At 40.2% G+C, this 24,538-nt stretch overlaps 1 protein-coding gene across 1 annotated transcript in view; it reads right to left on the bottom strand.

The window, feature by feature from the left end:
* Positions 1–203: 203 nt before the first annotated feature.
* Positions 204–24,538, bottom strand: part of erlin2 (ER lipid raft associated 2) — a 47,386-nt gene continuing 23,051 nt past the window's right edge. Inside the window, exons 8-12 of the mRNA XM_036598756.1 lie at positions 14,043–14,101; positions 12,534–12,625; positions 12,314–12,403; positions 1,652–1,731; positions 204–831 (exon numbers count right to left, since the gene is read on the bottom strand). Coding sequence (XP_036454649.1) covers positions 652–831; positions 1,652–1,731; positions 12,314–12,403; positions 12,534–12,625; positions 14,043–14,101 — 501 coding nt within the window. The 3' untranslated portion in view covers positions 204–651. The remainder of the gene's footprint in view (positions 832–1,651; positions 1,732–12,313; positions 12,404–12,533; positions 12,626–14,042; positions 14,102–24,538) is intronic.

The raw sequence follows: 24,538 nt of genomic DNA, 5'->3' as shown, positions 1-24,538 counted from the left end.
GTGAATATAAGGGGGGAGGAGGAAAAAAAACAGTGAAAAAAAGGAGGTCAGAACGAGAATGAAAGAGTGAGATGGGAAGAAATGAGAGAGAGAAAAAGATAAAAAGAGAGGGGAAAGAGGGAAAAAAGACAGAGTGGAAAGAGAAAGGGAGGGAAAATGATGAGAAAAACAGAACGAGAGAGAAAAAGAAGAGAGAACGTGAAGATAAGGGGGAAAAAAGAGAAAGAAGACAGAAGGAGGGGGGAAGAAAAAGACAGGGGAAACAGGAGTGAGAGAAAAAAAGAAAGAGTGACACTCGTTTGGGGCTGCACTGCTGTCCTCTGTTCAGAGAACACAGACTCTGTTGTCTTCAGCACTGAATGTGGTGTGAAGCTCATGGTCAGACGCTGATCTGATGGTCAGGAACAGAGGCTGTGCTGTTCTGAATGCTGACCACGTCTGTAAGTGCTTTCAGTTTAAGAGTGTAAACAGAGCCGCGGTAACTCAGCGCTGTGCGGTCAGTCGCTCTCCACAGCCGGAATGAAGCAGCTGTGGTTGTTTTCCTAATGTTGCTCTTCTTCAGTTGGTCCACTCCCAGACCACGGGCTCCTGCTACCTCCACCCTCCACTGTCACCTGTATATCTGCTCAGCTGTGTCTCTCTGTGTGTGTGTCAGTCCAGGTTGAGTAAGTCCTCAGACAGGACGTCGATGGCTTTGGAGGTTCTGGACGAGCTGCTTCCAGGTCCAGAGTCCATGAACATGTGAGGAATCTCACTGCCAAAGTAGATCTTACTGTTGGCAGCTATAGCTTTAAACTTCATCAGCTGCAGGTACTCAGGGGTCAACTTCAACTGAGAGAGAGAGAGAGAGAGAGAGGTTAGAATAGACAAGATCAGAAAGAAACCAGCATCAAAGGAAGCAAGAAGGAAACAAAGAATTACAGAATGGAAAATAAGATTAAAAGTGAGAGTCAGAAAAGAAAGTCAGATAGAAAAATGGAAAGATACCCAGCAATGATAAAAAGCAGAACAAAAGAATGAAAGATGGAAAGAATGAAAAGCTGAAAGACAGACGGAAAAAAGATTGAGAGGCAAAAGGAAAAAAGACAGGCGGAGACCTGGAGACGGAATCATTCTAGAAGAGAATAGAAGAGAGGAGAGGAGAAGAGAAGAAAGGCGAACAGAAGAGAAGAAAAGTGCAAGAGAACAGAAGCAATAAGAGAAAAGCAAAGAGAGAAAAGAAGCAAAGAGAGGTGAAGAGAAGAAGAGAAGCAAAGAGAGAAGTGAAGTGAAGAGAAGCAAAGCGAGGAGAAGAGTAGATGAAAAGCAAAGAAAGGTAAAGAGAGGACAAACGAAGCAAAGAGAGGAGAAAAGAATAGAAGCGTAGAAAGGAGAACAGAAGCAAAGAGAGGTGAAATGAAGTGAAGAGAAGCGAAGAGAGGAGAAAAGAAACAAAGAGAAGTGAAGAGAAGCGAAGAGAGGAGAAAAGAAGTGAAAAGAGAAGCAAAAAGAGACTAAAAGAGAGGAGAAGAGAAGCAAAGAGGAGAAAGGAGAAGTGAAGCGTAAAGAGAGGACAAGTGAAGCAAAAAGAGGAGAGAAGAGAAGCGAAGAGAAGTGAGGAGAAGAGAAGAGAGCAGGTTTAAAGAGATGCAGATGTTTCTGTTTTTCTCACCTTATTGGCCTCGGCTGTCCTCTGAGCCGTATAAAACTCAGCATCTGCTTTAGCTTTCTGCCTCGCAAGAAAAGCACTGTCTACAGGGAGAGAAGTGAAGAAAAGAACAAAATAAACAGAGAAAGGAAGAAAAATAAAAGGCGAAAAGATGAGAAAAGAGAAACAGAAAAACGGAAAAGAGAGAAGAGATTATTAAAAAGTTAATTCAGTCTGTTTGTATAATCTCAGTCTGAAAACTCAGTGAATCTTGTTAATAGTTATGCAGCCTGTTTTCCTTCAATCACAGTAAATTATATGCAGGCTTTGTTACCTCAATATAAAATGCAATTGCAATTAATATGGACACGCTTTCAGTTCGACAGTCAAACAGCCCCTTTGCTCATTTCCTGGGTGGATGAACGATGATGTACCACACAGGATATGAAATAAGAAATATAACAGTATGTTGGCTGAAGAGCAGAGAGTGAACTGTTGTGGAACGTTTCTAAACCATTCATTATGCAGTCCTGATCTGCGTTCTGCAGCTTAACTACCACCTTCATCTAACTAAATATACAAGTCACTCCTGCAAGACCTTTCAGTCACATTCACTCTTACATTGGAAGCGAAGGCACCTCATAAAAAGTTCTGTAAACAGCTCTTTTTGTGTTGACTAGACCGTGTCAGGTTTTGCCCACAGCCATCCACAGCCAAATGAGTCATTACAGACAGAGAACTTGGAACCCAACAGCGCAGCCCAGCTAAGCATTTGCTGCAGATACAGTTGAGCTAGTGATGATTAGGGCAATCACGATTACATAACTAAAAAAAAAAAAATATATAGCCACAAGCAGCAGTCTGAGGATTTAATCAAACAGGATTCAGCACAATGAGGCTTTATGCAGTTTGGGCCAGTGAGGCCTAACAAGGTCTAACACAGTTTGAGCCTTACAAGAAAGTCAGAGTTCATCCAAAGGCCTTCATTTGCTGTAACTGTTGAGCCGAGGTCTTTAAACATGATACACGCTTAAGTTCATATCGCTGCTGTCCAAAATGGTAACTTTACAGGAGAAGGAACAAACAAACTTTACTTTTAATGTAAGTCAATGGCTGCGTCCCAGTTCAGGTGCTGCGTCCTACAGAGGCTGCATTTGAAGGCCGATTGCGTCACAGCTCATTTTCGAGGGCTCCTTCATATGTGGCTGAGAAATGTGTCCTTCCTTTCCATGGCAACGAAGGATCCAACGGGTGGATCCTTTGCCAGCCAACATATCCTGAGGTTCATGTGTACCAGCGAGGATTCGAGAACATAGTGGCGTCAGCAGAGGAACGAACAAAGTATTGGTCTGAAGCAAAACTTACGCTAACGTTTTGTTTTAGGGAGCAAAGAGTCGACAGAGCGAAGCATCTTCAGCTCTAATAAAGGAAAAAATAAGCAGTGCAGACGGTCTCATTTCAGTTCAGCCTTCACGGGTCTACGCAGCCCCTGAATTGGGACACAGTGAATGGAACCAGAATTTTGTCCAAGTAATTTTTGGCCACTTCTTTTGGTCCATTTGTCATGAAATTAACAAACAATGTGAAGGTCAGCAGGCATTTTAAAATCAAGACAAAAACTGAAAAACAACAAAAATGGTTATGCGAGGTTTTGTTCCGATAGCAACAAGATATACTGATCTACTGACCTTTAAAAAAAACTTGCAAAAGATTAAAAAAAAAAGAAGTAAAAAATATGACGAATGGTGTCGTTTCTGATATAGTTGTATTTGCAAAGTTTTTTGGTTCTCATAGTATAACCCTTTGATGTGCATGCCATAATGAGGCCTAATGCAGCCATAAGGGGCCTTTTTGACGTACAGGAGTGAAAGGGAGGTACAATTTGTCAAAAGGTCTCCATATGTTATGATTACTGATCAGAGGCCTTCACCAAAGATGTTCAACCAAATTTTGTTCAGACTGACCCTCTGCCACAGAGTATTTATAGACCTATTTCAAAAAGTACAATTCTCAATCAACGACTGCAAAAAAAGCATGCATTTTTATAATACACTTGTAATTGCAAAGTTGTTTGTTACACTGTTCTGCATCATCATCAAACAGTTATGTGACCATAACTAAAAACATGTACGTGTAATACAACCCCATTTCCAAAAAAGGTCTAGTTAGGAGCAGTGCAAAATGTAAATAAAAACAGAATACAATGTAAAGAATGCAGTGCAAATCATTTAAACCCTATATTAAATTGAAAATAGTATAAAGACAGCATATCAAATGCTGAAACTGAGAAAAAGCTGAGAAAAATGTTTGGAAATTATATGCCCATTTTGAATTTGATGCCAGCAAAAAAGTTGGAAAAGTTATTGAGGTTTTTGATACCAGTTACCCTAGGATATAGCAAAAAACCTAGGACTAGTTCGCAAAAGTAGGCATATTTGCTTGTTATGCAACTCAGCAAATAATCTAGGCAGAGATAAATGATTCAAATTGCAAATTAGTTTGTCTTGAGCCAAAGAATCAGGATCAGCATTCTTGAACCCTAATTACATTCGACCTTCACTGCCAAAAATCATATCTTGGCGAGACCCATCACAATTACTACGTAATCACCAAACAGCATCTATTTTAGCTAATCACAGTTATTTAAGCCGAACATAACTGTTTCCCACAGCTGTTAACTTTCACAATCACACCGCAACAAAGAGGATGTGAACTGGATGCATTGGGTTCATTTATGTCAATTAAGAAAAAAAAAAAAACATTTATTAAGATGCATTAAAAGCCCTATTTGGGTTGGCTTAGTTTATCAGGGGGACATCTGTTAAAAAAATGTACGTCTCCTCAGCGATAAAACTCTAGATGGCATGCATACAGCAATATAGATCATTGTTTATTTTTAGAATCCCCATTAGCCGCTATTCTTCTGGGGTCCAGTAGACATACTATACATTACAGCATAGTGCAACAACAACGAAACAAGCCATACAAACACGAGAAAAAGATAAAAGAAAACCAAAAAGAAACTGAGAGAAAAATAGCGTACACTGTAAAAAGTGGCTCATCAGATCTGCCTAAAAAATTACTTTGTGGTAAAAAGTAAATTAACTAGTTTTATTCAATCTAAATAAATACTTTGAATAAACTATTCTTTCAATTACAGTCATTTTTGAGTTGAATAAAACTAGTTCAATTGCTTGTTACTACATGAAGTAATTTTTATTACTTCTTTATTATTTTTTTATCATAAAGTAGATTCTTACAAGACACTTTTTACAGTGTAGTAGGACAGTTTAAAACATAAAATAACAGTAGAAAGACAATTAAAAAGGGAAAAATGGTATACACTACTATTAGTTACTATAGGAGGTGAGAATTTTGGGCTGTAATTTTTGCAAACTTACACATTTGCGTCACATGGTCATATGACTGCGCTCAGCATGAAAAGCGATGATATTGTGGATGTAAAGTCGTGCTTTGATTTCATTATTTAGTCAGATGTGAATATAAAATGCTTTATATCTATGGCTGCCATAATAATCACCTGTGAGATCTCACTTCACTGATCCGCTTTGTTTCTCCTCCAGCTAATGTTGTCCGAGTGTACAGTGGAGACCCAGGACAAGTCAATACGGAAAGACTTCCAAAGCATCCACTGTTTCACAGTTGGGAAAACATTTAACATGGATATCTGCCTGGGAAAATATATTAAAATAATCAGATGACCTCTGAGTTGGGTTTAAAACTACATCGGCCTTTCTACATCGGAGGAAGAAAAACACAAACATGTCTTATGCAGATGGAAATAAAATCACAGAGCAGCACCTGTAAAAAGATTAAATTATTACTCCATGTCAATTTAATCCCATCTGAATAGGACTATAGCGTCTTACAACAACAACAAAAGTTCTGACTGGTGTTACCACCTTCAGCGTGATGGTGAGTAATGTTATTGATAGTAATAATAATATTTTTATTTATATTGCACTTTTCATGCTGGTGGCAGCTCAAAGTGCTTTACAGGCAGGAGATAAAGCTTAAGAGTAATACAAGAAATTATAAGTATTCATTTGGAATCATATAAGAAAATGAAACAGATCAAATTAAAAAGATAAACATCACGAGACGTAGAGTTTTAATTAAACACTGAGTTAAAGAGACACGTTTTTAGATGTTTATTAAAAGTGAGCTCTGAGCTTGACTGTCTAATAAAAGGTGAACTGAGTTCCACAGTTTAGAGGCAGAATAACTGAACGAGTCTCTCCACGTTTTCTGTATTTTACTGAAGGTGTTCGCAGGAGGTCAGTATCTGCAGATCTAAAATCATAAACAGACAGACAATCAGGAGCTTTAAGATCCGTTAGAGCCTTAAAAACTAGTCGAAGAGCTTTAAAATCTATCCTGATAGAGTTCTTTCAAAGCGGGGGTGATATGATCTCTCTGTTTTGTCTTTGTGACGATCCGGACTGCTGAATTTTGTACGTGTTATAAGGGATGTATTGTTTTCTTAGGAAGTCCATAAGAAGAGCATAGGCGTGTGTAAACACCCTTAGAGGGCAACAGTGCATAACGTTTGTTTATTTGACGATTGATAATAACCCCTTTTCATGCTAACAGAGCGTGATCATATCACCAAGTGTAATGCAAACGTAGGTTTGTAGAAAATACATGATTTGATTGCCGTCAAGATGATGAATGGAAGTTTTATCACTGAGGAGACGTGTACTTTTTTGTTTTATTATAGACTAATCCAACCCCAACTGATAAACTAACCCAACCCCAACTGATAAACTAACCCAACCCCAACTGATAAACGAACCCAACCCCAACTGATGAACCCGAACTGATAAACTAATCCAACCTGAACTGATGAACTAACCCACCCTGAACTGATGAACTAACCCAACCTGAACTGATGAACTAATCCAACCCCAACTGATAAACTAACCCAACCCCAACTGATAAACGAACCCAACCCGAACTGATAAACTAATCCAACCTGAACTGATGAACTAACCCACCCTGAACTGATGAACTAACCCAACCTGAACTGATGAACTAACCCAACCTGAAATGATAAACTAACGCAACCTGAACTGATGAACTAACCCAACCCGAACTGATGAACTAACCCAACCCCAACTGATAAACGAACCCAACCCCAACTGATGAACTAACCCAACCCCAACTGATGAACTAACCCAACCCCAACTGATGAACTAACCCAACCCCAACTGATGAACTAATCCAACCCCAACTGATAAACTAACCCAACCCCAACTGATGAACTAACCCAACCCCAACTGATGAACTAATCCAACCTCAACTGATAAACGAATCCAACCCCAACTGATGAACGAATCCAACCCCAACTGATAAACGAATCCAACCCCAACTGATGAACTAACCCAACCCCAACTGATAAACTAACCCAACCCCAACTGATGAACTAACCCAACTCAAACTGATGAACTAACCCAACCCCAACTGATGAACTAACCCAACCCGAACCGGCTTGTGATTCATCTCAATAAACGTTTTTTGGTCTCTTTTATGCCCCCAGTTTACGTTCTCTTTGTTGTGATGTGATTGTATTTAGCAGCAAAAATGGCTCTGCTACTGTCGCAATGTCATGCGTGTAACAATAGAAGAACCTTATTTGGTGCTATACAGAACCGCTTTCAAAAATGTTCTATATGGAACCATAATGAAACACATTTTCCATGAATCTAAAGAACGTTTTCACAATGCAAAGAACCATTTAATCATGTACAGGGTTCTTTGAGTGTTCATGGTTCTATATAGAACCATTTTCTTTACTAAAGAACCATCATTTTTAAGTGTGTACTGAAAAAACAGCATCAGCAGTGTCACTGCTGGTATGTATGAGTATGCAGAGAAACAGATGGACTACAGTCTGTAACTGTAGAACTACAAAGTGCACCTATATAGAAAGTGGAGCTTATAAAATGGACAAAGAGCGTAGAAACAAGGAGGTGGTCGTAATGTTACTGTTGGGCTCCAAGTTCTCTTCCCATAATATTGCATTTGGCTCTGGTTTTACTGGTGGTGACTGTTTGATGTTTGTTAGCTCCTTCAGAGGGCAGTGCTGAGTAATGTTTTTTTTATTTGAGGGAAGGTTTTCCACAGTTATTCACTTCACAATCAAAACAAATGAAAACCTACCCACTGAGACAAGTCGTAGCTCACAGGTGGGTGGCAGTTTGTTTATTTGAGGTTTGTTAGTACCTTTAGGGGGCAGCAGTGTGCAGCGTTTGTTTATATGATGTGTTAATGTGAGGGCAGCCATTCTCTCTCTTACACTAAGAAACAGGGCCTGTTGAATTTAGATTTGACGAATTTTGACCACAAGTGTTGATCACAGTTGTTCTTCTCATGCAGTACTTTAATGTTTGAAAGGGTCTGCACTGTTTGTTACTGTTCAGTTAAAGTCAGTGTGAATGGGAAATCATAACACACCCTCCTTACATATCGTGATGTAATTCTGAGTGAAACACGCCATCAGGGAGGGTCTGAGCGTTTTCTCTCCATCACAGGTGCTAATGAGAGAGTGGAGCTGAAACGTGGTATTATCAGTTAATTAATTTCTCCCTAGTGATAATAACCCGGATAGCAAGCATGTATCGGTCCACTGGCTTGATAAGGTGGGCACCCCGCTGACTGTTTACCACTCCTGGTCCACCCTCAGACCACCCAAATTACTGTCCTGCATACAAGCTCTAACTCGTTTTTAACCTCCCCAAACAGATTTTAAATGCACAGAGACTTTTATTTTAGAAAATATACTAAGAAAAATATTACAAACAACTGAGAGGAAAAAAATATAATGACTAGGTCTCATATAAAATCATTTTAAATAAAATTTGGTTGCTGACACTGTGCTGGATTAAATGTGATTACCTTTGAGGTAGGGCTGGGCGATAAAACGATAATGATAATTATCGCAATGTAACTTTTCCTCTATAGAGCGATACGACATGTTCGATATAATACATCATTCTCACACTTCCACATTCTAGCCAAAGCCCTGGTGGCGTTTTCTACTGCAAGGAAAGCGACACTACTCTGCTGTCGCCAGGAGAGGGCGCACTTCTGAGTTTTTCTACATGATTAGAGAGGGAGGGGCCACGAGTAAGATGAGTCTTTAGCAACGGCTAAACGCAGAGTTATACATTCCCTGTTTGAGTGTAGCGACCGGCGATCTGCTCTCCTGTGACCGAGTGTGAGTGACGAGGTCAGTGGTGTGACTATACTGTCCTACAGCGAACTCGTTGCTTTCTGTACATCCTAACAACTTTAGCAGCGTTAAATCCCAATCCTCACAACTACAGCGCTGTTACAGCGTTTGGGCAGTCATATTTAAGTATTAGTGCATTCCCAAGCAACAAAAGTGAAAGAAAGAAGTGAGTTCGTATAAATTACTGCCCTGATTTAAACGACAGTAAACTGAGGAAGCTCAGAGGAATGTCGTTTGTAGCGGGGTAGCCGAGCGCTCGTCACCAGCTAAAATAATCTGTTTTCCTTCTTAAATTATGACTATTACAAAATAGCCATGCTTTTCCAGCTGGTAAAACAGCTCACCAGACACTTTCTCCCACTCTCCCATGACAGATTAGTGAAATGTTCCACTGCTTGGTGAGTGTTTGTCATGTTCTGACCATAAAGGATAGTTTAAAACAGCAGTTAACCACCCAGGACCAAAAATCAGCCTTCAAACTTGAAAGAAATAATGATTTGACATTTATCGCGGTATGTATCGATATCGAACGATATGAATTTTGTTTATCGTGATAACGTTTTTGGCCATATCGCCCAGCTCTACTTTGAGGCTTAATATTTATAACATTTAAGACAATAAGATCTTTTAAAGAACTGTAAGGAGACGGGCAGAGTTTCAGCAACATGTTTGAAGACCTGACAAAGAAGTAGAACCTGATTGGTCCTCTTGTGTGTACTCGAAGTGCTGATTGGCTCACAGATAGAACCTTATAGAACTAAGATAGAGTTTGACTTTGGAGAAAGAACCTATTATTTTTCTAGATAAAGAGTCCAAAAATGTATATAACTTAAAAAACACCTCACGTAATGTCTAGAAGTTGTCTAGAATCTGTGAATAACTCAGTTTTGATAAAAATGTCAGATAGAACATTCAAATTCCAAAGGGATGAACTGTTGCTGCATTTATTGCGTAACGAATTGAAAATCTTGCTTGTTTTCTAGTTAATAATGTAATAAACAGAGCTTATTTTTTTCTGCTTCATCTCATCTGCTCAGCATTACCTCTAGGCTGCTTGCCAAAGGTAAAATCACAGCGTTGATTTAATGTAGTAATTATGCATATTCATAAATTTTACATTCTTAATAAGTGTAAGATGCTTTTATGTCATTTTAGTGGTCATAACAATAGTATATTAAAAAATCTAACACTATTATTCAACATAGATTATTTTTATGGTTTGAACTGTGACCTTTAGTGGTATTTAAATGATGTATCATGTTAAATATGACCACGGTCATGCACTAACAAGAGTTGTTTTTTTGTTTTTGTTTTTTTTTTTTCTCTGGGTGGCCAAGTTCATTTTTGTACTGTTTGGCCTTTTTTAAAAAGCTGATCACTTTATTATTTATCCAAACTAATCAGCAGAGCAGTGAACTCCACTAGACATAATGAAAAATGAAAAGTGTTCTAAAAAGTATGTATTTTGGTCCTCCGGCGGAGTGGAGTAAGAAACAGAAACATGAGGTCGGGCTAAAACAGCAACAGCAGTGCAGAAGACTCTCATGGGATTTTACAAAACATGCTTGGTGTAACGTGGTGTGTGTGTGTGTGTGTGTGTGTGTGTGTGTGTGTGTGTGTGTGGGTGTCTTTAAAAAGCTTTGCTGGTTGAGTTTCTCCTCTGTTTCATCACTCAGTAACTGTGGGAAACAGACAAAAGTATTTAATTTAGTTTTTTTTTATTCTTTTTTAGGACCCCATGCATCCATAGTTCTGAGAAATGGACCAAAGTATTTAAAAATAAAACAGTGAACGCATATCGGCCCACAGACGGAAGCGGGACCAGCGTAGTCAGTTTTTGACAATGATACCAATAGAATATTTTAACTTCGATACAGATTTCTGAACGATATGTTAAGGTTAAATTCGTATATCTACAGTAAAAAAGTACATTTTGTTCTTAATCCTATTTATTCACTAAAACTTTTTACTGAATTTTCCCCTCCAGTTTGGTGGTGGGCATTTCCAAATATCACATCACATTGTGTTGTTTATTCGTTTGTGTTGTGTGTGTTAGCTTACCCATGTCCAGAGAGCTACTCAAGCTTTATAGTAACACTATATGGCCATAAGTATGTGGACGCCTGATCAACACACCTACATGAGCTTGTTGGACATCCCATTCCAAAATCAAGGGCATTAATATGGAGTTGCCCCGCCAACTCCTTTGCAATGTTAACAGTCCCTACTTTTCTGGCAAGGCTTTCCACAAGATTTTGGGGTGTGTCTGTGGGGAATTTGTACCCATTCAAAGAATTGAAAGAGCATTTGTGAACGTCACAATCAACTTCCAATTCATCCCAAAGGAGTTCCTCCACACAAAACTTGTCAATCCATGTCTTTATGGAGTCATGCAGGAACAAGAAAGGCTCTTCCCCAAACTGATGCCACAAAGTTGGAAGCATGTGATCATCTAAAATGTCTTTTCGTGCTGTAGCATTAACACCCTTCATTGGAACTAAGGGGCCCAAACCCTGAAGAACAGCCCCAGCCCATTATCCCTCCTCCACCAAACTTTACTGTTTGCATTCCGGTAGGTAGTGTTCTCCTGGCATCCACCAAACCCTGATTCATCCATCAGACTGCCAGATAGTGAAGCGTGACTCCAGAAACATGTTTCCACTGCTCCAGAGTCCAGTGGTGGCATGCTTTACACCACTCCAGCCAACACTTGGCATTGCGCATAGTGATTTTAGGCTTGTGTATAACTGCTCAGCCATGGAAAACCCATTTCATTAAGCTCCCGATGCACATTTTTTGAGTTGGTGTTGCTTACAGAGGCAGTTTGGAACTCTGTAGTGAGTGATGACTACATTCTTCAGCACTCAGTAGCCCAGCTCTGTGAGTTTGGGTGGTCTACCGCTTCATGGCTGAGCTGTTGTTACTTCTTGATGTTTCAATTTCACAGTAATAGCACTTACAGTTGACAGGGCAGATCTAGCAGGGCAGAAATTTCACAGACTGACTTGTGGCACAGATGGCATTGTACGACAGTGCCATGTTTAAAGCCTACGGTCAGTGTTTGCCTATAGATACTGCAAGGCTATGTGCTTGATTTTATACGCCTGTTAGCAATAGATGGGGCTGAAACACCTGAACTCAGTAATAAGGAAGTGTCCACATTCTTTTAGCAATATAGTGTATTGTAGTGTACAATTACCATCCAATACCTAGTTTACCTTTCATTAAAGTAAATGTAGGTGCTGCTGATGGAACACATTAACATTTTTTTTTTAAAGCCAAACATTGTTTTTACTGTACTCATGTTTTTTTGTATTTATTCTGATGATACACAGCTTTTACTCACAATACTACACATATAAATAGTTTTAAACTGTTTTCATGGCTTGCACTGTACCGTGGGTGCATCCCAAAATATTCTAAACACGTACCCTCGATTTCCGAAATCTTTTTCTCCGTCTCCTTCTCCATCACTTTCTGTCCAAATTTGATCTCGGCAACTTGAGCCACCTTTTCAGCCTCTGAAAACAGAAACAGGATCACATCAGCAGTTTTTACACACTTACAATACTGATGAAAACCAGACTGCCGGTACGCAGTACTGCACACAATGCATTTGAGCTGAGTGGTTTAAGAGAGAGCTCCGCTCACCAATAACGGCTCTTTTCCTCTCAGTCTCCGCCTCCTTCTCTACCACTTTCTGAGTCTCTGCAGCAATCAGCAACTTGGTCCTCTCACTCTCCCTGATACCACAAATACAGACACCAAAAACATACAGTCGTGTGTGAAAGTTTGAAATCCCTGCTCTAATTATGTTTTGTTGATTTCTTAAAAAAAAAATAAGCACAAATCCTTCACAAACAAACTTAAAATATGCAAATGTGACCAATATTCTTCACATCCAAGAACTGGTCACTAGAGTAAAAGTAATTAAAAGTAATAATGGTTGCAACTGGGATATATTTCCTGTTCATGTGTTTTAGAATGGTGTAAATCATATTTAATAAATAGACAATTCTTTGTTTCACTGATCAAAAAATCATCACATTTCTTTTAGAGCTGAACAATTTGGGGAAAATATCTTATTACGATTTTTCTCACCAAATATTGCAATTTAAATGTAATTATTTTCTAGAAATTAATTTCCAGGCCTGTTTTTTGGCCTAGAAGACCAGAATATCTGCTTTTTCTGGCAAGAAGCTTGGACACTGAGTGAGCCAGACTATCAGTTAATTGTGATGGTTATGTTGTTACACATACTGCACAAGGATGCTTTGCTGCTTCGGATTCATCTAACTCATCTACTGCCAGTTCACAAGCTCTGTGTTGTTTCTCCATTTAAAAGTTAAGACAACATTGTTGATAAGGTATTATATAATAACAACTGCAGGTCTTGCGATTTGAAAATCGCACTCTTTCAGATAAGACCCATTAATCTTTCAGCCCTTTGTTTCTTGTGGAGTCCCACAAGGTTCAATTTCAGGAACTTTTCTTTTTGTATATGTTACTCCTAAATTACCCATTAGGAAATATGATGTCAATTTTTTACAGCTATGCTGATGACAGGCAATTATAAATTTCCATTTCAGCTGAAAACTAAGACTCAAACCAAAACTCAGTGGATGTAGCAACATTTTCTATAACTAAATCAAGAAAAAACCGAAATACCAATTTTTTGGTACTAAAATTCAGAGAATGCTGTTTTGAAGCTCCTGAGGCTTAAAAGCTGATGTTAATCTTTGTCTTTGTGGTATTCTAGAAAATATTATGTTCTTCAATGTTTTCTTAACCTTACAACAGCCTCACACTCGTTTTAGGCTGTAGGAGTTGACGAGGTGGGCATCTAAACTTGTCACGGTCGCTGCCTCAAGTTAAAGGCACTAAGGTGGCCCTAGACATTGGAGGTCACTCTGCTACTCTTCTCGAGAGACGAGAGAGACACAAGAGCAAGAGAGAGTGAGGAGGGAAAGAGAGACATCAAGAGACAGAGAGAGAGACAGAAAGCAAGGGAGGGACAGGAGAGAGAGAAAGAGAGAAGGGGTGAGAGAAAGAGAAAAAGGTAAAAAAGATTGAGAGGCCTTGAGAGAGGCGAGAGAAATAAACAGAAAGGACAGATAGGCTGAGAGAAAAAGAGTGAGAGCGTGAGAGAGAAAGACTCACATGAGCTCATAGTTCCTACGAATGGACTCGGGTATGTTGGGTTTGGTGACACGAACAGCCTGAGAGAAAGAGAGAATAATTAATCGCGGCTGCTAAAGATGACTGATGTCTCTGCACACGCAGGAGAGAGAGAGAGAGACTGACTGCTGGAAAATGAATCACGTTTAGTCACATCACATTTACACAGGTGTGAAGGTGAGTGAAAATCTTAGGTGCGTAACATTTAAATACAGTACTTAAATACAGAAATAAATAAAAAGTATTTTTAAAAATGTACACATTAGACTCTAAATATACACATTATTATAAAATGGATAGTTCCAGTCCTAAAATCTGATTGGCTGAGCCACATTTGAAGCCATTGTAAAATCCACAATATACGCACTCCTATGATCACCTCACAGCTGAGCTCTGTATCACTGCACCACAGCACGAAAAACCCTTCTGCTGTTAATGGAATAATCTTTGACTCTCATGCTGCTCACATGGAGCACTGAGTAAAAAGAAGTAAGAACCTGTTTTTTGTTTAAACTGAGGGGCTGACAACTTATGTTCTTAACCAGAACCAGGCTGGTCAGCTAGCTAACAGCCTAAACAGCTCCATCATTAATATCACAGGCTTGAATTAAAGCACTTACAGTATGATTAACTGTAAAACGGCAGTATAAAAGTCTAAGAAATGTCACTTGAATGACTGACACCCTTCAAATGTTTGTGTTTCAGTCAGAAGTCGTGTCAAACCCAGGCAGAATCCCAAACGGCTCATACTCCCTAAAAAGTGTGCTGACTATGAAAGTTTAGATGTTCTAGCCTCTACAGCCAAACAGTGCATCATTTATCTGTAAAGCGCAGCATACGACCAACCGTTCTCCTCATTCAGTGATCCATGGCAATGATACTGTATTCTATAGTAACTACATTTCTTGGTGGGATACTAGTTTACGTTGATTATTATTAATAATAAATTATTTTCTGAAAAAGTGTGTTTTGTCATATCTTATGTTGGCTGCTGTTTTATAAAAGCAGAGTTTTACACTCTTCCCGTGATAAAATCACAGTAATGCAGTTTTTTGTAGCTTATTGCTTTAATCTACACTGGTTATGAAATAAAAGCTATGCTATGTACAGTTGTACACATTTCCATAGATGCGGTATGCGAGTCTGAGATAAATGAAAATGAAATGCAGGGTACACAGGGGACAGAATATGAATATATATATATATTCCAGATTATACAAGATATGGTAGAAGATGTACAAGATGTCAGTGTATATGTGCAGGTATAGATTTGCTAGACTGAAGTTACAGTAAGATCAGAGTGTGTCTGTTTGAGGTGTGGATTGTCCATGGAGATCATCATGATGATTCAGAGGTGTAGTGACAGGCCCATAGACCAGCAGTTGGTGACATTTTGTCCTTTCAACAAAAATCAAACCACCTTGGGAGCCACATCATTTTATGTCCATTTTACCATCTTGGCTGTAAATAGGTCTCAGTATGTGCTGATGTAGTAGTGTAAGCTAAAAATATAATATAAACAAAACGCAGACTTACTTTGCTTGGCGTTAAGCTCCACATTAAATGAGAAAGTGACTGCTGCACCTTTTAAGGGGACGAGGGTGGTTGGTGAATAAGATGATGACTTAAGCTTTGCAACTTTTTAGTGTTTGACAGTTTCTCGCTGCAGATTAAACGTATCAGGAAACCAGCTGGAGTGATTATAAATGCAAAGAAGTCTGCTCAGCGAGACTGTTATCTGCATTGCTATGGTGACCAGCAGTCTGCGTGCTGACCTTTAGGGTTAAAGGGTGAATTAGCAGTTCTACATTAACTCCAGAGTTTAAGACCATTTATTGTTAAACTGTGTTGAACGATCAGCAGAGCTTTATTTTACTGTAAAGGAGGATTATTTTATTTTTACCTATAAATCTAATTCTGTGTGGAGCCACAACAGGGCAGTAAAAGAGCCGCTGACATAGACTGATACACCAGCACTACTGGCCGTTCAGCAGCCTGGTGGCCTGGGGGAAGAAACTGTCTCGGAACCAGGTGGCTTCTGTACCCCCTCCCGCTCGGCAGCTGTGGAAACAAACAGTGGCTTGGGTGGGTGGAGTTCTTTAGAACCAGGGGGTTTGGGAGTTGGACCCCGGTGATGTGCTGGGCTGTTCGCACCACCTTTTGCAGAGCTTTCTGCTCGATGGCAGTGCAGTTTCCGTACCAGGAGGTGATGGAGCCTGTTAGAACGCTCTCCACAGTACATGTGTAAAATGTTCTGAGGATGCGAGGGTTCATGCCAAACCTCCTCAGCTGACTGAGGTAGAAGAGGCACTGTTGTGCCTTCTTCACCACCCGTGTGGTCCATGTCAGTTCCTCTGTGATGTGAACACAGAGGAACGTGAAGCTGCTGACCCTCTCTACAGTGGCTCCATTGATGGTGATGGGAGTGTGCACCTTATTTGCTTCCAGCACCAGTGTCTCAGTAAGCTGACCTCCTCTCTGTAGGCCTCCTCGTTGTCATTGGAGATCAGGCACACAATCGTGGTGTCATCTGCAAATTTGATGATGACACTGAAGCTGTGTATGGCTGAACAGTTGTGGGTGTACAGAGAGCACAAGAGAGGGCTGAGCACACAACCCTGAGGAGCTACGGTGTTAAGGGTCAGCAAGGAGGAGGTGATGTTGCCCATTCTTACCACCTGGCGTAGGTCCATCAGGAAGTTCAGGATCCAGCCGCACAGAGAACGGTTCAGACCCAGATCCTGAAGCTTAATGTCAAGCTGGGAGAGCACGATGGGGTTGAATGTTGAGCTGTAGTCCACAAATCTTGACCGCAAGTTTGCCGTTTTACTTTAAAGCTAAACTATGTACGTTTGGGGATTGGAGACCTCTCTGGTGAAAATGTGTCATTTCCACCAGAAGAAAGATGTCTCTCAGAAACATCTGGATGGGCAAAGAGAGAGAATAACACACATAAGAAGTTTTGGCTGTGAATAAGAACTCAAACTCCCTGATCTCCTCAGATCACAGGACACAAACAAAGCTAAACATACTGTAAAGTCAGTGCTTTGATGTCTGGATCCAACATTATGGACATAACAGCTCTTATCTGACCGTGTTTTACTCACAGCTCTTCTGTCTCTGCTCTGCTGTTCATGCATGTCTCTTTGCCTTTTTCTCTGCTCTTCTAGCTCTCTGATTGGCTGTTGTTTGAATCACTCACTGAGTTCATCTCTGACCTTCTGACCGTCCTGTTAGTGCACCTTTCGTCTGGCTGATCAGAGGCACCTGTGTTTGTGCCTGACTAATGAACTAGGCATGTACATACACCTTCCTGTAGCTCATCCGTTTCGTGCCCTGAAGAAGGCACAAGCTGCTATGCGTGGGCACTTCTAACAGTCCAGTTAGGACATGTAAATACAGAAAAGACATTTTCATTTAAGGAGTGCCTTTCTTTCAAGAGTTTTGTCTCTCTTTTTTTTTTTTCCCTCATTGGATTTTTTTCCCTTGACACCAGAAAGCACAATATTTAAACAACATTTAAAGCAGAGATTGTTATATATATATTTAACAGTACCATTATATGAGACTCACTATCTGTGTTTACATGCAAAGATTTTTGCCAGTCCGATTGAACACATTCCAATTATAGATTAAGACTGAGTTCTCACTCTACTCAACAATCTGATGGAAAATCTCCGTTTACATTCACACTACAAGTAATCTGATCCAAACTTACGCACATGCATTGAGAACCGCTTAGTGTAGACGTTACCATGACAACGAGCATCACGTGAGTCCAGTCAGAGTGAGATGAGCAGCAGTGAGCAGCGCTTGTGTTTTTAATTACTTTAAAATGATGTCAGACTCAGGAAAACGTCCTTCACATGTCCTTATCAAAGAAGGCCGAGAGGAAGACGTCGTGTTCTGAGACACATAAGCTGGACGTCCGTCCCACCGCCGTCTTTTAAAGATCAGAGCATAAACTTCGTCTCCTCTGCAGACCAGTTTCTGCTCCGCCATGTTGAACGGTATAAACTTTCACTATGACGCGACGAACAAGATCAGAACGGACTTAAACTTTCCGATAGGGAATGTAATCAGATACAGGCGTTTACACGGATATTATTTTTCTATTTAACGGATTATTTACAGGATTACCCACCTCAATCAATCAGATATAACCTGTATTCTAGACTATTCCGATTGAGGTGTTTAAATGGACGTATTCTATTCTGATTGGGCTATTAGTCGAATTATTAATGGATTATTGAGCTGCATGTAAATGTGGCTATTGTGAAAGCACTGGTGTTCCTGCTGAACATGAGTGAAGTGTTGGCAAAAGGAGACGAGTTAATTCTGTGTTCTCATTCATTTGGTAATTCTATTAATTTCTTAAATTCCAGTGAAGCTTCCATTGTGTCATGAATGAATCCACATGGGCAGATTTAACTAGCGATCAGTCTACACTAGAATAATAGTTATGTAACCGTCATGCCCACTCAGTGTGCCAGGGTGAGGGTTAGGATTAGGTTTTGGGTTGAGGTTAAGGTTAGGGTTAGGATTAGGGCCAGGTTTAGGGTTAGGTTTTGGGCAAAGTTTGCATAATGTAAGTAAAGTATTAACAATACATCTAATTAATGTAGGTAATGTATCAACAGAACATCTACAAGATGAGTGCTTGTTTCACCTAAAAGGACACTCAAAGTGTCACCCAAATTTGAAAATGCTGCTTAAATAGTGTATTTACAGTTGTGTTTTCCATGTGAATGTGAATCATTTAAGGCATAAGTCAAATTCAAATGCAGACGCATTGTATTTGCATTTCTGTGTTTAATGGCTGGAAAAATTAAACATGGAGTTAAAAGTGTTTTTGACATTTCATTTTCATGTCTTAAAGGTCCGACTGACGTTAAAACCGGAATATCAGTCGCCCATTTGCAGTCGCATTCCCTCATCGTTGCGCTCCAGCTCTGCCAAAATTAAAACGTATTTGCAAGCCTGTTTGCAATTGCATTTTCACTGTCAACAAGGCTTCCTGTCAATTAAACACTCTTTAGACTGGAGTATGTTTTAAGAGCAAATGACGTGTCTAAAACTTTGGTGGTACCGGCGCAGAGCTAGATGTTTACAGTACAGAGCATTCAGCATTCCATTCAAGGATAATTCTGTCCAGAGTGATTCTCTGTTGTTTTGTGTGAAAGTGATTCTCGACCAGCTAGGAGAGCTTGTTGGTTGTCATAAGCACCAATGTTAGCAACAGTGTGGCCGGATTCGGGCAGAGGCTCGCAGGACTGTCAGAGGAACACCGCCCTGCACATTTTAGTGCTTTTCTTAGTTTAAAACGTTACAAACCAAACTGGGCCCAAATCCTCAAATGATGTGCGTGGTACTCTCTGTGTAGTGCGGCTTGTGCTAGCCTGGGATCGGGAAGGACACTGGAGGCAGTAGGGAATGTTTTGGCAAGCGTATTTTCACTCACAAAACACAACATAAACCAAACCTCAAAGCTGGCCACACTACTGCGGCTTCTCAACCTTCCAGTCCTTTTCTCAAACTTGAGCTTTTCAGCTCGTTAGTCTGTGCAGCGACAAGCATTCCTAGTTGGTCAAGACTCACTTCCTCACCCAACAACAGGAAATCACTTTGGAAAGAATGATCCTCGGCCTAGATAAAAGCGTTAAAATGTCACCAGCAGCAGCTACTTATGTTACATCTGTATTGAAAACAAGCCCCTGTCCCAGTACTGCCACAGTTTAGACTCGTCGCTTCCTCTTAAAACACATCCTGCCTAAAAAGTCCCCCCCAATGTGCCATTTTTTTGATTGACAGGAGACCATGTGACAGTGAACATGTGCTTGTGAACAGGCTTTCAAATACATTTTAGCTGTAGCAGAGCTGGAGCGCAACGGTGAAGAAATGCAGTTACAAGTAGGCGACTGATATTCTGGTTTAATATGTCAGAGTCAGAACGTTAAGATGAAAATGAAATGTCACTATACACAGAAATGCAAATGCAAATAGATGTTTTGATGCGCGCGTGCACACACACACACACACACACACACACACACACACACACACACGGCAAACGTAATTGAAAATGCAGCATTTAATTAGCGTTTTCAAGTTTGCATTTGACTTTGAAAAATGTCTGGAATACACAGCCATTCACTGAAACTCCCACAAACACTGTTACATAAGCAGCTTGAAGAGAGCTGGCAGCGCAAAACAGAGCCCAAAGAAAATAAACCACACACTTACTGGAAAACAGACCCCGAGAGAGAGAGAGCACATAGACAAAAAAGAAAGAAAGCAGGAAGACCGAAGAGAAAGAGGGATAAATACGAAAGTAAGAAAGAACACCAAAGAAAAAGGAAGGAAGAGAAAGAGGGGAAAATGCAGAAGAATAAAAAGAAAGAAAGAAAGAGAAAGAAAGAGGGATAAATGCAAAAGAAAGAAAGAAAGACCACCAAAGAAAAAAGGAATGAAGAGAAAGAGTGAGAAATGCATAAGAATAAAAGAAAGAAAGAAACAAAGAAAGAAAGAGGAATAAATGCAAAAGAAAGAAAGAGGGATAAATGCAAAAGAAAGAAAGAGGGATAAATGCAAAAGAAAGAAAGAAAACCACCAAAGAAAAAGGAACGAAGAAAAAGAGTGAGAAATGCATAAGAATAAAAGAAAGAAACAAACAAAGAAAGAAAGAGGGATAAATGCAAAAGAAAGAAAGAGGGATAAATGCAAAAAAAGAAAACAAGTAAGCAAGAAAGAAAGAAGACCAAAGAGAAACGAACGAAGAGAAAGAGGGATAAATGCAAAAGAAAGAAACAGAGAGAAAGAAAGAACACCAAAGAAAAGGAAAGGAAGAGAAAGAGAGATAAATGCAGAAGAAAGAAAGAAAGGGAGGGAGGGAGAAGAATTAAAGTGATAGAGAGACACAAGAGCAACACAAAAAGAAAAAGAAATGCAGAAAGGAAGAAAAAAGAAAGTAAAAAAGAAAGAAAATAAAAGACTGAAATAGTAATAATAATAAGAGTAACAGAGAAATAATAAAAAATAAAGAAAAACAGAAAGAAATACAAAAGAGAAACAGAGAAAAGCCGACACAGAGAGAAAGGAAGAGAGGGAGAACTGCAGAAAGAGAAAGAAGAATTGAAGTGCAAAAATGCAGAAAGGAAAAAAAAAAAAGAATAAAATGCTGAATGAAATAAAGAAAGGAATCTCAGTTTTGAGATTTCGCAGGGGAAGTTCAGAGGAATTCACCCTCCGTTTGTCACTCGTCCTGAAATTGGATGATCTCAGCTCTGCCGGAAAAAGTGACTCATTAACTAAAGAACAGACAGAAAATCACAGCTCGGCTGTTAAAACTGGAGTTTAGACGCAAAAACAGGCTTTTAAAGTGTTTATAAATGCATCTTTAGTTCAGTGTTGCAGTCGCTGCCTCACATGAGCCCTGAGTGTGTTCCAGCTCCAACAGAAGTTAAATGAGACCACGCTGAGTCACACTCTGAATGCAGCACGCTTCCCTAATGTACATGTACACTATGGACAAAAGTATTGGGACACCTACAGATCACACCCACAGGAGCTTTTATGAATCCCATTCTAAATCCATAGGCATTAATCTGGAGTTGGTCCCCCTTTGCAGCTCCACTCTTTCTACAAGATGTTGGAGAGTGTCTGGGGGACTTTTGGCCCATTCATCCAGAAGAGCATTTGTGAGGTCAGACGCTGATGCTGGACGAGAGGGCCTGGCTCACAATCTCTGTTCTAGTTCATCCCAAAGGTGTGTGATGGGGTTGAGGTCAGGACTCTGTGAGGGTCAGTCAAGTTCTTCCACACCAAACTCACCCAGCCAGGCCTTTATGGAGCTGCTTTGTGCACTGGGGCTCAGTCATGCTGGAACAGGAAAGGTTCTTCCCCAAACTGTTCCCACAAAGTTGGAAGCGTAGAATTATCCAAAATGTCTTGGTGCTGAAGCATTAAGATTTCCCTTCACTGGAACTAAGGGTTCTAGACCAACCCCTGAAAAACAGCCCCATAGCATCATCCCTCCTCCATCAAACTTTACAGCTGGAACACGTCAGTCAGGCCGGTAACGTTCTCCTGGTATTCGCCAAACCCAGAGTCGTCCGTCAGACTGACAGATAGAGAAACGTGATTCGTCGCTCCACAGAATGAGTTTCCACTGCTCCAGAGTCCAGTGGCGGCGCTTTACACCTCTCCAGCCGACGCTTGGCATTGTGCATTTTGATCTTAGGCTGGTGTGAAGCTGCTCGGCCATGGAATCCCATTTCGGGAAGCTCCTTGATGCACAGTTCGTTTGCTGATGTTGCTTCCAGAGGCAATTTGGAAATTTCACAAACTGACCTGTGGCAGAGGTGGCATCCTATCACAGTGCCATGCTTAAAGTCACTGAGCTCATCGGTACGACCCTCTACTGGCAGTGTTTGTTCTATGGAGACTATGAACAAACAAGGCTATGAGCTTAATATTATCCACCTGTTATCAATGGGTGTGGCTGAAACACTTGAACTCAATAATTAGGAGGTGTGTCCCAATACTTTTTTCTGTATAGTGTATTGAAGCAAGCAGCACGTTTAAACCACTTTTAGTTGCCGTCTCTGTGGATTACGACGCATTCCAGACCACACAAAGCTGAAAATGTTGGTGTTTAACATGCTACAATCTTCAGTATCACTCATCTGTCTAATAAAAGCCTGATTTTACGTAACAGGTATGAGGATTTCTGGCATTACAGATTTCTTATCATTTGGGAGGAAAGTATCCTCGCCTGCCAAACCGCACAAAGCGAGTAATCTTAAAAAAGATGAAAGCTGACTTCTTGATCAGTCAGCGCCGTGTCAAACGGTTATCTCCCTACATGATAAAGTTAATTCACCTGCCTCGCGGCCTCGATGAACCAAACTGTCCCAAATTCTGTATCTGTTGAGGAGCTGAAGGATACAGGATCCGACTCCCCTTCACACGTTTATGTAGCATCAGCATCAACATTAGAAGAGAAAGCACCACGTCGACTTACAAGGTAGAGTAATATTACAGGGTTTTATTACAGGAAGCTGCAAACGCTGCAAATTTCACGATTTTGTTTTTTTTTTTTTGCAGGATAACGATCACGATTTTATCACGATTCTTTTTCCTGTTGGTTTTTAATACCATTTTGCAAGTTACTAAACAGTACAAACCAAACTAATCTCCCCATTTAAAAATATAATACTAAAAGAAAAAAACAATAACAGACCATTTTGGTCAAAGTACCTTTTTGAACAGATTTTAGTCTATTTAAGTCAAAAAATTAACATTGGTTTTGAAGGGTAAACAACAGAAAAGTGCACTCTGCAGAACAGCCAGCATCACTTTTTGCAAAATGACATTTTGAACTTTGTTTTCCATCTTGGCGCGACATTCAGTGTACATCCGTGGAATTGCGGTGTTGGAAAAGTATTTGCCTCTGGGTAACTCAAACCGCGGATCAACTACTTTGAGGAGTCTTTGGAACCCCTCGTTTTGATAGGAACCATATCATTTGCCAGATAAAATGTTATCGCTTCTGTTACCTCTTTCCATCGTTTACTTGTCTTCTCATATGGAGCGCCCCTCTCAAATGCTTGTGTCAGTGTTGTTTGTTTTGGTCTTGCTGTAACGTTAACTTTAGCCTCTGTTGGCTGCAGCGCAGCGGACCTCCTCAGTGCTTGACTTTCAGCGTACTGTTTGGGATGTTGTCGCTGGTTGAAAAGGTTTGCCGTGTTGCCGTCCAACGTGAGAACCTTCTCTGTGCAAGCTTTGCAAACCACCATAGTTTGTGTCATGTCAGTTTGGGAAAATCCAAACCAGTTCCATATTACTGACGTTGACTTTTTTTGGGGACTAACTGTTCGCCGGTGCTTCCCGCTTGTGAAAAAGGGGAGGGAAAAGCGAGGCATGATGGTATGCCATGATTGGTTTGCCATGATTGGTTTATCTGTGTGTCTCTAGGGTGGGCATGAAAGGGACTAGCACATAGTGTGCTTTGACTGAGGGAAAATAAAAAGCCACACTGCTTGTATGTGCATAGAACTGCAGCAGATATAATGTGCATTGTAACACGATCCAACGATCTCCCTGTGATGGCGTATCGTTTACACATTATAATCCTTCGCGACCTGATATCATCATATCGTCACACCCCTACTGTCTTGCACCCTTTATCTCTCTCCAACAAGAAAAAACCAGCCCGAGATTTACTCCTGTCCGGTCCCTTGCTCGGTCACTCTCTCTTTTTCCCTTCCTTCCTCTTATTCTACTGTAAAACTGTTACATAATGCTGCTTTAAGTGAGCTGACACACTAGCTTTTGTATATAACTGATGCATTCTAAAAATTATAAAAGCATAAAAGTCTGTATTTTAGTCTCACTGTAAGCTTTGGTCCAACAGCAGTGTGTCAGAAACAGTGTGGTCACCCAACCACACACTGCACAAAACTGTATCTTGTCTAGTA

The sequence above is a fragment of the Colossoma macropomum genome, unplaced genomic scaffold (assembly GCF_904425465.1).
Source record: "Colossoma macropomum unplaced genomic scaffold, Colossoma_macropomum, whole genome shotgun sequence".
Lineage (NCBI taxonomy): Eukaryota > Metazoa > Chordata > Actinopteri > Characiformes > Serrasalmidae > Colossoma > Colossoma macropomum.
The sequence above is the reverse complement of the archived record's forward strand: the minus strand, read 5'-3'. Positions and strand labels throughout refer to the sequence as shown.